Source organism: Podarcis tiliguerta (genome assembly GCF_965153285.1).
Source record: "Podarcis tiliguerta genome assembly, chromosome: 6".
Lineage (NCBI taxonomy): Eukaryota > Metazoa > Chordata > Lepidosauria > Squamata > Lacertidae > Podarcis > Podarcis tiliguerta.
In genome coordinates, this window is record NC_139539.1 from 93,698,113 (window position 1) to 93,710,231 (window position 12,119).

The 12,119-nt window shown below is 44.8% G+C and overlaps 1 protein-coding gene across 3 annotated transcripts in view; it reads left to right on the plus strand.

The window, feature by feature from the left end:
• Positions 1 to 12,119, plus strand: part of TNR (tenascin R) — a 391,224-nt gene that overhangs the window by 337,420 nt on the left and 41,685 nt on the right. For all 3 annotated transcript variants that reach the window (XM_083446252.1, XM_083446254.1, XM_083446253.1), the window contains 2 exons: positions 756 to 1,025; positions 4,487 to 4,672. In XM_083446252.1, the coding sequence (XP_083302378.1) occupies positions 756 to 1,025; positions 4,487 to 4,672 (456 nt within the window). The remainder of the gene's footprint in view (positions 1 to 755; positions 1,026 to 4,486; positions 4,673 to 12,119) is intronic.

Below are 12,119 nucleotides of genomic sequence, written 5' to 3' on the forward strand. Positions count from 1 at the left end.
ACCAAACCATGCTTTACGAGGCCAATGTGCCTCTTGCAGAACATGGTTTAGGCTTTCACCAGCACAAAGGGAGAAAACTGAAACCTGTGGAATAGAAACTGGAATAATAGTCCTCAAATCCACAGGCAAGAAATAAGTCTGAGATTAGATGCACAGCGAGAACAGCAGGGTAATGATGGTTTGGTACACAAGTGATTAACAAGCATTTGCCTCCTGTTTTAGCTTCAGCTTAGTTTTGTCTTACACAAGTGCAAACCAGCAAATGCTTCAGTTTCCAACCCAAGTACTGTAGTCCTGCTGATACGGACAATTAACCCCGTCTCCCCTCATGCCCAATTTGAGCTGATTTACTTTCCATTCATTGTTGGATGTGGGTGAGGAGGTGGAATTAATTGCACACATTCTTGCACATGGTACAGATGGGTGCAGAAACTCCAGTTCAGGAATAAATGATTCCTAGGAGGTCCTCAAGTGATGGACATGCCATCATAAACAACAGAGTAACTAGGTAGCATCTGCAACTCTGACGCATATCTCCACGCATATATTTTTTGTTCTTGTCCTTCCTAAAAGCAGTGCTACCTGCTTACAGTTTCCACGCATATCCAAGAGGATGGATGGAGAAGCAGAAATCGCACACGTCCTTAGTATAGATTCTTAGGGCAAAAATCCATTAAAGTCTTTCTTCTCTGTCTATTCCTCTTGTATAATGTGCCTCTTTCTTCCAATTTTTTAAATGCACCAACTGTGTCTAGTAATTGACGGACCAACCCAGATACTGGTGAGAGATGTCTCAGACACAGTGGCCTTTGTTGAATGGACTCCACCCCGGGCTAAAGTTGACTACATTCTGCTGAAGTATGGCCTCGAGAATGGAGAAGGGGGAAAGACCACCTTCCGACTACAACCCCCCCTCAGCCAGTACTCCATGCAGGCCCTGCGCCCTGGCTCACGGTACGAAGTCTCCATCGCTGCCGTCCGTGGGACCAATGAGAGCGACGCCGCAGTCACCCTCTTTGTCACAGGTATGCCCAAGACAAACAAGTGTTAGCAGATTGCTACTCACCTGCAGCTTAAGATGCATTTGTATGTTATGTTCTCCACAACATGAAGATGCCCAGCCTATAGAAGAGTCTGTAGTTTAGTGGCAGAGGATCCGCTTTGCATTCAGAAGCTTGTGGTTTCAACCTCCAGCATCTGCACTTGATGGGGCTCTGATATTAGCCGGAGTGGGGCGGGGGGACCCATCTGTCTGAAATCCTACAGAGCTTCTGCCAATGGGGCTAAATGGACCTGTGGTACAAAGGAGATTCATGCGTCCTGGCAGTGGCAGGCATGAGGTGTTGCATTACCATACGCATGCTTTCATTCTGCCTCAGCCTGTTTTCAAAGAATCGCTCACTAGTCATTACTCCAACAACAGCAAGGAAATCTGTTTGTAATGTCAAAGGTCATCCATGCTGGGGAAACGCTGTTCTTAAGGTGACGAAGGCAGGGCAGACGGCACTGGGCTAATGGAGTTCTCCATCCTTTTGCTTTAGGCAGCTTTAGATTGGGGGTGGGAAGTGATACAGGCACTTCCAGAATGTAATGTGCATCTGCTGTCACTTTGCAGGAGTACTTAGGAAAAATTAAATAACTCAAAGCCTATGGAGAGTGAACTGCTTTAAATGACAGTTCTGTAAAAGAGGAGGAGGAACGTAGATTTTGGAACTGTTTTATGGCCCGTCATAAAGATGCTGTTATCCGTATGAAGAGGCCTTGCTGGCTGCACTTAAGAGTAAGGGGGGGGTGCGCTTAATTGATTCACTGAGTCTTTCATTCTCTGATTTTTGTGTCATAATCAAAAAGGCAAGTGAGCCGGCCAAACTGTGGTGTTATAAGTCTGTCACTCCTGTTTCAACACTACGCAGGGTGTTCACCATTTGCCTTCAGTACCACCAGTTTGGCACCACACTTGTGGGAATGTCAGGGAAGGAGACCTCAAAGATGCACAAAAGGCAGTGTAATAACTGAATCAGAAAAAAGCATTAACTTGGAAGGCATTGGACACAAACTGTGTGTAGGTCCCATTACTTTGAATGGGAAATAAGTGCACCTTACAGTACAATCATATGCTTCTCTATTTGGAAGTTCAGTCAGGTAAGTGAATATAAGAATACAGTGGTACCTCTGGTTATGTACTTAATTCGTTCCGGAGGTCCGTTCTTAACCTGAAACTGTTCTTAACCTGAAGCACCACTTTAGCTGATGGGGCCTCCCGCTGCTGCTGCGCTGCCAGAGCACAATTTCTGTTCTCATCCTGAAGCAAAGTTCTTAACCCAAGGTACTATTTCTGGGTTAGCGGAGTCTGTAACCTGAAGCGTCTTTAACCCGAGGTACCACTGTATAGCTTTGGTTTGGATTAGTAATGGAGGTGAGAGTTCAGTTCACATTTAAAGACAAACCTACCTATTTGCACTTTGTGAAATATTACCATTGCTCAAAATTTGCACCTCTTTGAATTTTGCAGTGCCAAGCAATGTGTACAAAAATGCAGCTGTGCAGTTAAAGTGTGCATGAAATGTATACATTAGTGAACATAACATACAGAAATCTATTATATCAAGGGAAATCACTTTGCAAAAATGTGTATATTAGGAGAAACTCATATTAATATGCTGGTGAGTTTTGAAGGCCTTTTTAAAGGAAAAGAAATCACAAACTGGTGTTGACAGGAGGAAAACTGAATTTAAGACTGCTAAAATTAGAAGCTGGGAGAACCCAAGATCTCCCATTTCGATTGCACATTTTGAATACCTCCTAGGATCTCTGGCAGTGCATTCTTCCATACACGAGCTTTGGTGCTGACTTAAAAAAAAGGGACCAAATGGATGACCAGATGCCAAGGAAAAGCAGACTACCTGCACCTTTCCTTATTGTATACATGACAAGTTACACCTGCTGAAATCCATACCTGTACACAACTATGAAATGTGCAGAAGCCCTTTCCTCACTGGCACCTTGCCACGGAATGAAAAGATGCACAGAAGATAAAAGTTGTATCCAGATTAGGATAGGCAATTGACATTTCCTCTCCCCTAACACCCCCCCTCAAAAAAAAACAAACACCAATGCACCTTCCCCACATCAGCTGCAGATGGTTGAGGGGGATGGACACAGAACAGTCTTGCAGGGGAAGGATGTGGGTGCACAACATACATTGTTCCACTCACACAAAACACTACGTAATGCTATTTTGAATCTGCCAAGATTCCAGTTAGTGACCTCCAGTTAGTTCTCCAGTGAAAATGTAAACAAACTGAAAAATCAGTGCAGCACTTGGAATTCAAAATATGAAGTCTCTGGAAGGCTGGAGCTTGCTTACAGAGTGCATATTTCCATGTGAAATCTTTTGTCGCCTCAAACCCACAATTCATGTCATGATTGGGAACATAGTTTAGTGCTTGCACCTCTGTTTTAAAAGATTCTTGGGTAACTAAGCTAGAAAAGATGTCTGAGGAACCCAGAAGGCCATTGCCAGTCACAGTGGACTGAACTGAGCTGGAGGAAGCAAAGGGCTGACTCAACACAGGTCAGCTTCATTCCTATTCCTCTGGTGCCTTTAGGGGAGTGGCTGTGGCCCTGGTAAGATTAGCCCTGCAGGGTCCAGCAAAAGGCCCACCAGCATCCTGTTCTCACAGTGGCCAACTATGGAAAGCCGCTAAGAAGGACTTGAGTAGGTAGACCTTTGCAGGGCCATGTAGACCTTTGGACTGCTCAGGTTCCATTCCTAAATTTAAAAGGATTTCAAACAGCAGGGCCATGAAATATTTCTTTGCCTGAGGCTGCAGAGAACGACTTCCAGGTACAGTAAACAGGCGTGGCCTGGATTGAACTGCCTCAATATAAGGCAACTTCCTATGGAAGTTTATTTAAAAATATTGCTGAGAGTGCTGAGAGTTTTGAATCTGTTTCTTCACATGTGTTTCAACTTTAAATCTGATCACTTGGCTTTCCCTCATTTGATTTCCTTTCAAAGCCATTAACCATCCAAATAGCTTATTAGTGAATAAGGCAGATTTGCTATCATCTCAGACCTACACATTATATTTATATTATAAAGTAGATGTCTCACTGAACAATGTTCTCCAAATTATAATTAGATAAAGACCATGAAGTGCTTTGCATTACATGAATGATAAGGGTTATCATTAGTATTAGTTAATGAGCAAGTTCCTAGGCTCTGTGCAAGAGTTATTGGCTCGAATTCTCATAGTGGATTTATGCAGGAGAACAAGATAGCAGGAAATCAAAATAATTTCACTTGGATTGTGTTGGGGAAAAAACTCCTAGTTCTTCAGCCAGCTTTCTTAAATAAACAGCAAGGTTACATTTTTGAAAATGCCTTTCTTATGTGAAGGCTTACAGTTTAGGAGAGTACAAAGACTGCAGCTGTAGGAGCAAGAGTAAAGCAAGTCACTGACTATTTCCTTTCCAAACGCAGAAATTGATGCTCCCAAGAACTTGCGTGTGCTCTCCCGGACATATGACAGCCTGGAACTTGAGTGGGACAACAGTGAGGCAGAGGTGGAGAATTTCAAGGTCATCTACAGCACTCTGGCTGGAGAGCAATACCATGAACTTCTAGTGCCACGAAGTGCAAGTGCCACAACCAGGGCCACCCTCACAGGTAAGCTTCCTCATCAATGGTGTGGGTGGTCTTTATTTTTCCTCGCAGAATTTACAAGCAGGGAAATGTTATAGTTGATTTTGAGTATGTCTGCATGATTCTTTTTAAAAGCACTATTTTTCTAAAATGTAAACATTTTGTGAGTGTTGTAATGAACATGCAAAGTGAGGTTAATTTTACTTTAGGTTTTTGTACAGTCAGTAGGTCAAACTGTTCTTTTAATGGATCCTGAGGCTGTCCTTAAATGGCCATTGGTGGCTTTTGATGGTGAGTGGCTACTAATGATGGGACACACACACACACACCACCTGCTGTGGGCAGAGACTGAAGGGAAACAGTTTGGCATTTTGGCATTTGGCCGCCAAAGGAAGCAGAAGTCTGAATTTTTGCAGCTGCCTGGCACAGAGTCGGCTGGGGAAAAGAGTCCTCCAAGGACATTCTGTTTTAAAGACTAGCATAGTGTCTCTTCATGTCCACTCTCCCTTGCTCTGAAACGCCCTGCCTCTGAGACATTATATCTCTCTAGGAAGCAAAGAGCATGAAACAGCATTGCGTTTCAAGTGATGTGGTTGCAGGAAGGTGTTCTGTCCGTGGCATTTGATCTCTTCCAAACTTCCAAGTTGCTATGATGATGCTATAGCCACTGGGTGATGAACTCACCTTTAGTGCTATTCCACACATTACAGTCTCTCTGGACAGAGATTAGTCATTTAAATTCCCCTTGTCTCTGTACTTGGTCACACTCCCTCCAAGTCCTTGCTCAGCGTTGCTCCCAAGGGCCTCTGAGTTACTCCACCTTTTCCATGACTTTTCTACCATAATTCTCACCAGTGCATTTAAAACACTAAGTAGAAAAGTTTTAAACTATGTGCAGTGTGCCAGAAGCAGGAAAGAGATGCACACGGCAGAAGGTGTTTACCCCAGGAAACAATTGTGCTATGTCTCATTGCACAGAAGAAGAGTCTGGGAGGAGAGAGTCCCAGGCAATCTGGTGGGAGGGGGCATTTCCTTCTGACCCAAATTTAGGGCTTGTCCACTCTTCCACTTGTCCCATGTTTGGTTTTCCACTTGACTCATGCTTTCTAGGTACAGGTCCAAGTGGTTCCCCCCTTGCCCCAGGGGAAATTCACTCTTTAGCGATAGATCATAGCAAATGTCAATCCAAGTGGGAGAAGCAACAAGAGGAACAGCCATTTTAGATCTGGTCCTAACCAATGTCGATGACCTGGTTAATGGGGTAGAAGTGGAAGGATCATTAGGCGCAAGTGATCATGCTCTTCTGAAGTTTACTATACAACGGAAAGGAGCAGCCAAGCATACTAGGACTCAATTTCTTGACTTTAAGAAAGCCGACTTCATAAAACTTAGGGAAGTGCTGGGTGAGATCCCATGGACAGTAATACTAAAAGGAAAGGGAGTTCATGATGGCTGGGAGTTTGTTAAGAGGGAGATAGTAAAAGCACAACTTCAGGCAATACCAATGAGACGGAAACACGGAAGGTGCCTAAAGAAGCCAGGGTGGCTATCTAAAGAACTTTTAACTGAGTTAAGATTAAAAAAGGATGTGTACAAAAAATGGAAAAGGGGGGAAACCACCAAAGAGGAATTCAAACAAATAGCCAGCACGTGTAGACACAAAGTCAGAAAAGCTAAAGCACAGAATGAACTCAGGCTTGCTAGAGAGATTAAAAGCAACAAAAAAGGCTTTTATGGGTATGTTCGTAGCAAAAGGAAGAACAAAGAAACAGTGGGGTCACTCAGAGGAGAAGATGGTGAAATGCAAACAGGGGACACAGAAAGGGCTGAACTCCTCAATGCCTTCTTTGCCTCAGTCTTCTCCGATAAAGAAAACAATGCCCGACCTGAAGAATTAGGAGCAAATGATTCAGTAGAGAAAACACAGCCCAGAATAACTAAGGAGATAGTACAAGAATACTTGGCTAGTTTAGATGTATTCAAGTCTCCAGGGCCAGATGAACTGCATCCAAGAGTATTAAAAGAACTGGCAGATGTGATCTCAGAACCACTGGCAATCATCTTTGAGAATTCCTGGAGAACAGGTGAAGTCCCAGCAGACTGGAGGAGGGCAAATGTTGTCCCTATTTTCAAAAAGGGGAAAAGAGAGGACCCAAATAATTACCGCCCAGTCAGTCTGACATCAATACCAGGGAAGATTCTGGAGCAGATCATTAAGCAAACAATCTGTGAGCACCTAGAAAGGAATGCTGTGATCACCAATAGTCAGCATGGATTTCTGAAAAATAAGTCATGTCAGACGAACCTGATCTCATTTTTTGACAGAATTACAAGCCTGGTAGATGAAGGGAACGCAGTGGATGTAGCCTACCTTGTTTTCAGCAAGGCATTTGACAAGGTGCCCCATGATATTCTTGTAAAGAAGCTGGTAAAATGCGGTCTTGACTATGCTACCACTCAGTGGATTTGTAACTGGCTGACTGACCGGACCCAAAGGGTGCTCATCAATGGTTCCTCTTCATCCTGGAGAAGAGTGACTAGTGGGGTGCCACAGGGTTCTGTCTTGGGCCCGGTCTTATTCAACATCTTTATCAACGACTTGGATGATGGACTCAAGGGCATCCTGATCAAATTTGCAGATGACACCAAACTGGGAGGGGTGGCTAACACCCCAGAGGACAGGATCACACTTCAAAACGACCTTGACAGATAAGAGAACTGGGCCAAAACAAACAAGATGAATTTTAACAGGGAGAAATGTAAATACAAGATGGGTGACACCTGGCTTGAGAGCAGTACATGTGAAAAGGATCTAGGAGTCTTGGTTGACCACAAACTTGACATGAGCCAACAGTGTGACGCGGCAGCTAAAAAAGCCAATGCAATTCTGGGCTGCATCAATAGGAGTATAGCATCTAGATCAAGGGAAGTTATAGTGCCACTGTATTCTGCTCTGGTCAGACCTCACCTGGAGTACTGTGTCCAGTTCTGGGCACCACAGTTCAAGAAGGACACTGACAAACTGGAACGTGTCCAGAGGAGGGCAACCAAAATGGTCCAAGGCCTGGAAACGATGCCTTATGAGGAACGGCTAAGGGAGCTGGGCATGTTTAGCCTGGAGAAGAGGAGGTTAAGGGGGGATATGATAGCCATGTTCAAATATATAAAAGGATGTCACATAGAGGAGGGAGAAAGGTTGTTTTCTGCTGCTCCAGAGAAGCGGACACGGAGCAATGGATCCAAACTACAAGAAAGAAGATTCCACCTAAACATTAGGAAGAACTTCCTGACAGGAAGAGCTGTTCGACAGTGGAATTTGCTGCCAAGGAGTGTGGTGGAGTCTCCTTCTTTGGAGGTCTTTAAGCAGAGGCTTGACAACCATATGTCAGGAGTGCTCTGATGGTGTTTCCTGCTTGGCAGGGGGTTGGACTCGATGGCCCTTGTGGTCTCTTCCAACTCTATGATTCTATGATTCTAGGAAAAAACCAAATTTCCATTTGCTCCAACTGAGTGCTAAAGAGTGTTTTTTCCCGGGGAAAAGCAGTGGGACAAGAGGAAGTTTGGCTAAGCCCTTAGTTGGCAAAGGCATCCACTAAATTATCCTGTTAATTCTCAAATGGGGCTGACAGATTTCACCTGCAATCCTGTCACACTTCCTTGGGAATATAAGAACCATTGAACTCAGGCCTCTTGGGTCTTTAGCAGTGTTGTGTGGGAAGTCAGCTCTAGAATGAACCCAACTCTTCCCAGCAGTTTTGTAGGTGGAGATCAGTAGCGTGTTGGACAAACTGTCTTTCAAGGAAATTCGTACGCCGCCAGTGATCTTCTAAATAAGGAGCCCCTGATAAACTTCTGGAGGCTTGAACACCACTGCTTTGCTGAGGCACCTCTGCAAGAGATGGGGAGAGGAAAGATTCAGTGGTGCTTCCTGGGGGCACAGCTTCCTTCTGCCCAAGCACACTTCTGTGCAGATGTCTCCAGCATCAGAGAAGACGACAAGCAAGGAGGAAACGTGGGGAAATTTTCCAGGCTCTTCTTAAACTCTTCTGAAAGCTGCTCTTAGCAGAGATTTCATGGCTGGGCTGGGCTGCTACAGAGGAGCATGAAACAGGTTTTCCTTAATTCCATCAGCAAGGACGTTCCGCCCTAGAGGGGGGATTTATCTTTGGTGTTTGTTTTGTCCGCCTCTTGAAATGCAGCAGCGTGTCTCTGCTGCCTGTCTTCATGCCCAGATACAGCCTTTTGGCCGGGTCCCCAACCTTCCTGAGATGCCCTATATGATAAGATCGAGGGAATACTTATGAAGAGCTGCCTTCAGTACATATTCTGAGGGGCTTCTTGGCATCCATTCAAACTAACATCCATGACAGAGGTTTCTCACTACAGCAGAATCCTCTTATAGCCAGCTTTTCTGTGAACCCACAATGCAGGTTTTTATTTATTTATTTAGCATTCAGTTTTCAGCCAGATGCTTTTAGAAAGTAAATAAGCATAGTATGAAGGCAATAGCTCTCCCCTGTTGTTTGTTCTGAGCATCCACCATTCATCTGGAGAGAGAAAATGGTGTGTTTTTCCTCCATTTGCGTTGTGTTTCCTTTGCATTGGAATGGGGTAGGATAATATCATTACAGCATAATTCATTACATAAAATTTCACCACAGCAGACAGCAAGACAAAAAAATGTAGTTTTTGTCAGAAGCCAAACTGCAACACAAAGGAAACAGTGCTACGTGCAATGAAATGCAACAAGATCATTTTCTTCCTATATCCCTAGGCTGAGTAATGTCAACAGTTTTTCAGCGATTACTCCAATATAGAAAAAGAAAAGAAAAAGATAAAGCAAGCTGCTGGTGAAGCAGTAATCTGTTGGTGATCTACTGGTGGGCTGGCCAGTGCCTGCTGATGTCAGTGGACCTTGATCTGATCTATCAGGGCTCTTATTGGAGCCAAAATACACATTACAGGAGACTTGCACAACTATTTTCTTTTTTTAAAAAAAAAAGATAATTACTCCAGAGGGTGCCTTTTCCTCACACGCCATAGTCCCAATGGAAACTATTTCTACTAGGGCTGGGCGATACTTTGACATTCTCTGAAACCAGTATGGTGTTCACATCACGGTACCAGTTTCAGACCTTTTGAGCTGCCAATGCATTGCAGCTCCCCAGCTGCCGTGATGTTATCATCAACTCAAATTGCCTTCGCCCAGGCAGGCAGGCTGAGATTTTCCTCTTGGGGCAGTTGTTTGCTCCAGGAGGAAAGATGAAGCTCACCTGCTTGGGCAAAGGCAGGCAGGTGGCAACTGAGCACACAGAGCCCAAGAATCATGATTTCAGGCTCTATGCAATTGTCTGCTTTTGACTTTGCCCAAGTCAGTGTGGTGTAGTGGTTAAGAGCGGTAGTCTCGTAATCTGGGGAACTGGGTTCACGTCTCCACTCCTCCACATGCAGCTGCTGGGTGACCTTGGGCTAGTCACACTTCTCTGGAGCCTCTCAGCCCCACTCACCTCACAGAGTGTTTGTTGTGGGGGAGGAAGGGAAAGGAGAATGTTAGCCGCTTTGTGACTCCTTCAGGTAGTGATAAAGCGGGATATCAAATCCAAACTCTTCTTCTTCTTCTTCTTCTTCTTCTTCTTCTTCTTCTTCTTCTTCTTCTTCTTCTGCATCTTTCCTCCTGGAGCAACTGACCACCCTGGCAGGAAAGATGCAACCCACCTTCCCAGGCAAAGGCAGGCAGGTGCCTTTGAGGGAGCCCTGATGCCGCTCTGGGGGGCACTGGAGCCTCCTTGAACCTCTCAGCTGGAGGGACACCTCCCACCCCCTCATCTGAGCAAGCACAAGCCAGAGGGGCATCAGGGCTCACTCAGCTGTGGGTGGGAGGCTCCCCCGCCCCACTGAATGGTTCAAGCAAGCTCCAATGCTCCTCTGGCTCATGTGAGCCAGAGAGGCCTTAGGACTTGCTCATAGTGTAGGGCTGGGCAATGTATCTCAGCTGCTTCCTCCTCCGCTGAGGTGAGGAAGAAGAAACAGCTGAGATACCTTCCAGACATTGTGATATATCAGCATATCGTAGTGTTTAGCTATTGATATATCACAGTGTTGAAAACCAACAACTTGAAGCAGCCATTTTCCTTGTATGTCAAACAGGAGCTTCGGTGGGAGCAATTTTCAATGGGACCACAGTGAGGAGAAAATCATTAGCTCTCTTCCCCACATACTGTGGTCCTGATGCTGATCAGGACACAAAGCAGCTGCTGCCTGCCATGTAAAAAGGAAAAATCGTGAAACTCCAAACGATGCATTTTTTGTTTTGTGCAGTTTAACCCTTAAATGCCAGAGCGAAGAATGCCTGCTGAGCATTACATAACACAAGTTACTTAAGAGATCCTGAAGGTGCCCTCTTTTTTATTCATAATTTTCAAATGCATTGGTGGGCCCCATGGATTCTAGTAGAAACAAAGACCATTGCACAAAACTGAAGTCAGCCCAGCCCTGCACTATGTTAGCCTTGGCACTCTCAATTATGGGTTTGTACAGAACAAACCACTGAGTCGCCCCCGCAGTGCTGTGATCTTCAAATGGGTGCAAATGAGTGGAGCTCAAGGAGACAAGGCTGGGTAACAGGCTGGCCCCAGTGACAAGGAACTGTTTGTTTCCTGGTTTACATTTTGCCTGGACTCGTGGAGAGGAATTGCGTGCCAACTTACATCTTTTGTACCTCTGAGAAATTGCCAATATCCATTCAGCGAAGAAAGAAATAAACCCAAAGGGTGCCGACAAAGAGCCACTGGCATCCGCTTTGATCCAATAATGATAATAGATGATAGATTGCCTGGAAATTAACTAAATTGCTGTCTCCCCTGATGAGCCAGAAACCACAGGGCAGGCCTCCTGCCGGCAGCTGGATGCTTATATTTCCCCGGCACGCAGGGAGAAGCTGGGCTCTTTCATAAATTATTGAGTGTTTCATTTATGCCTCATAAATAAGAAACTCAAATGAAAATGTTAGATGTCAAATCAGTTTGGTAACAAATAAAGCTATCTTGGTTTCCCTCTCGTCTGAAATTTAGCTTTACAGAAAGCAACTGAAGTATGTCTCATTAATGGTCAAGAGGTGACTGTTCTTTGCTCTAAAATTAATTCTGCTTTCTCAGCCTAAAATGGGGGGGGGGGGTCTATGCAACAAATCAACAACTCCCTGTTTTTAATTACCTGGACTGAGCATGTGCTCAGAGGCACCTAGCTCCTTAATTTTAAGTATATGGTTGCCTCCTGTGCCAGTATGTTGCACCGTACCTAGTTTGGTAGATGTCAGGGTTCTAGTAGGCCAGTCTACCCACCTCTACTTGAAGCCACCTCCTTGTAGTAAGCGTACAAAGCGCTGTCAATCTTATCTCATGGCAAGGTGGAAGAGGGATTCTTTTCAGCCATGCCCCACAAACTCTTTCATGGCATCTGTGCCAGAAAAAAA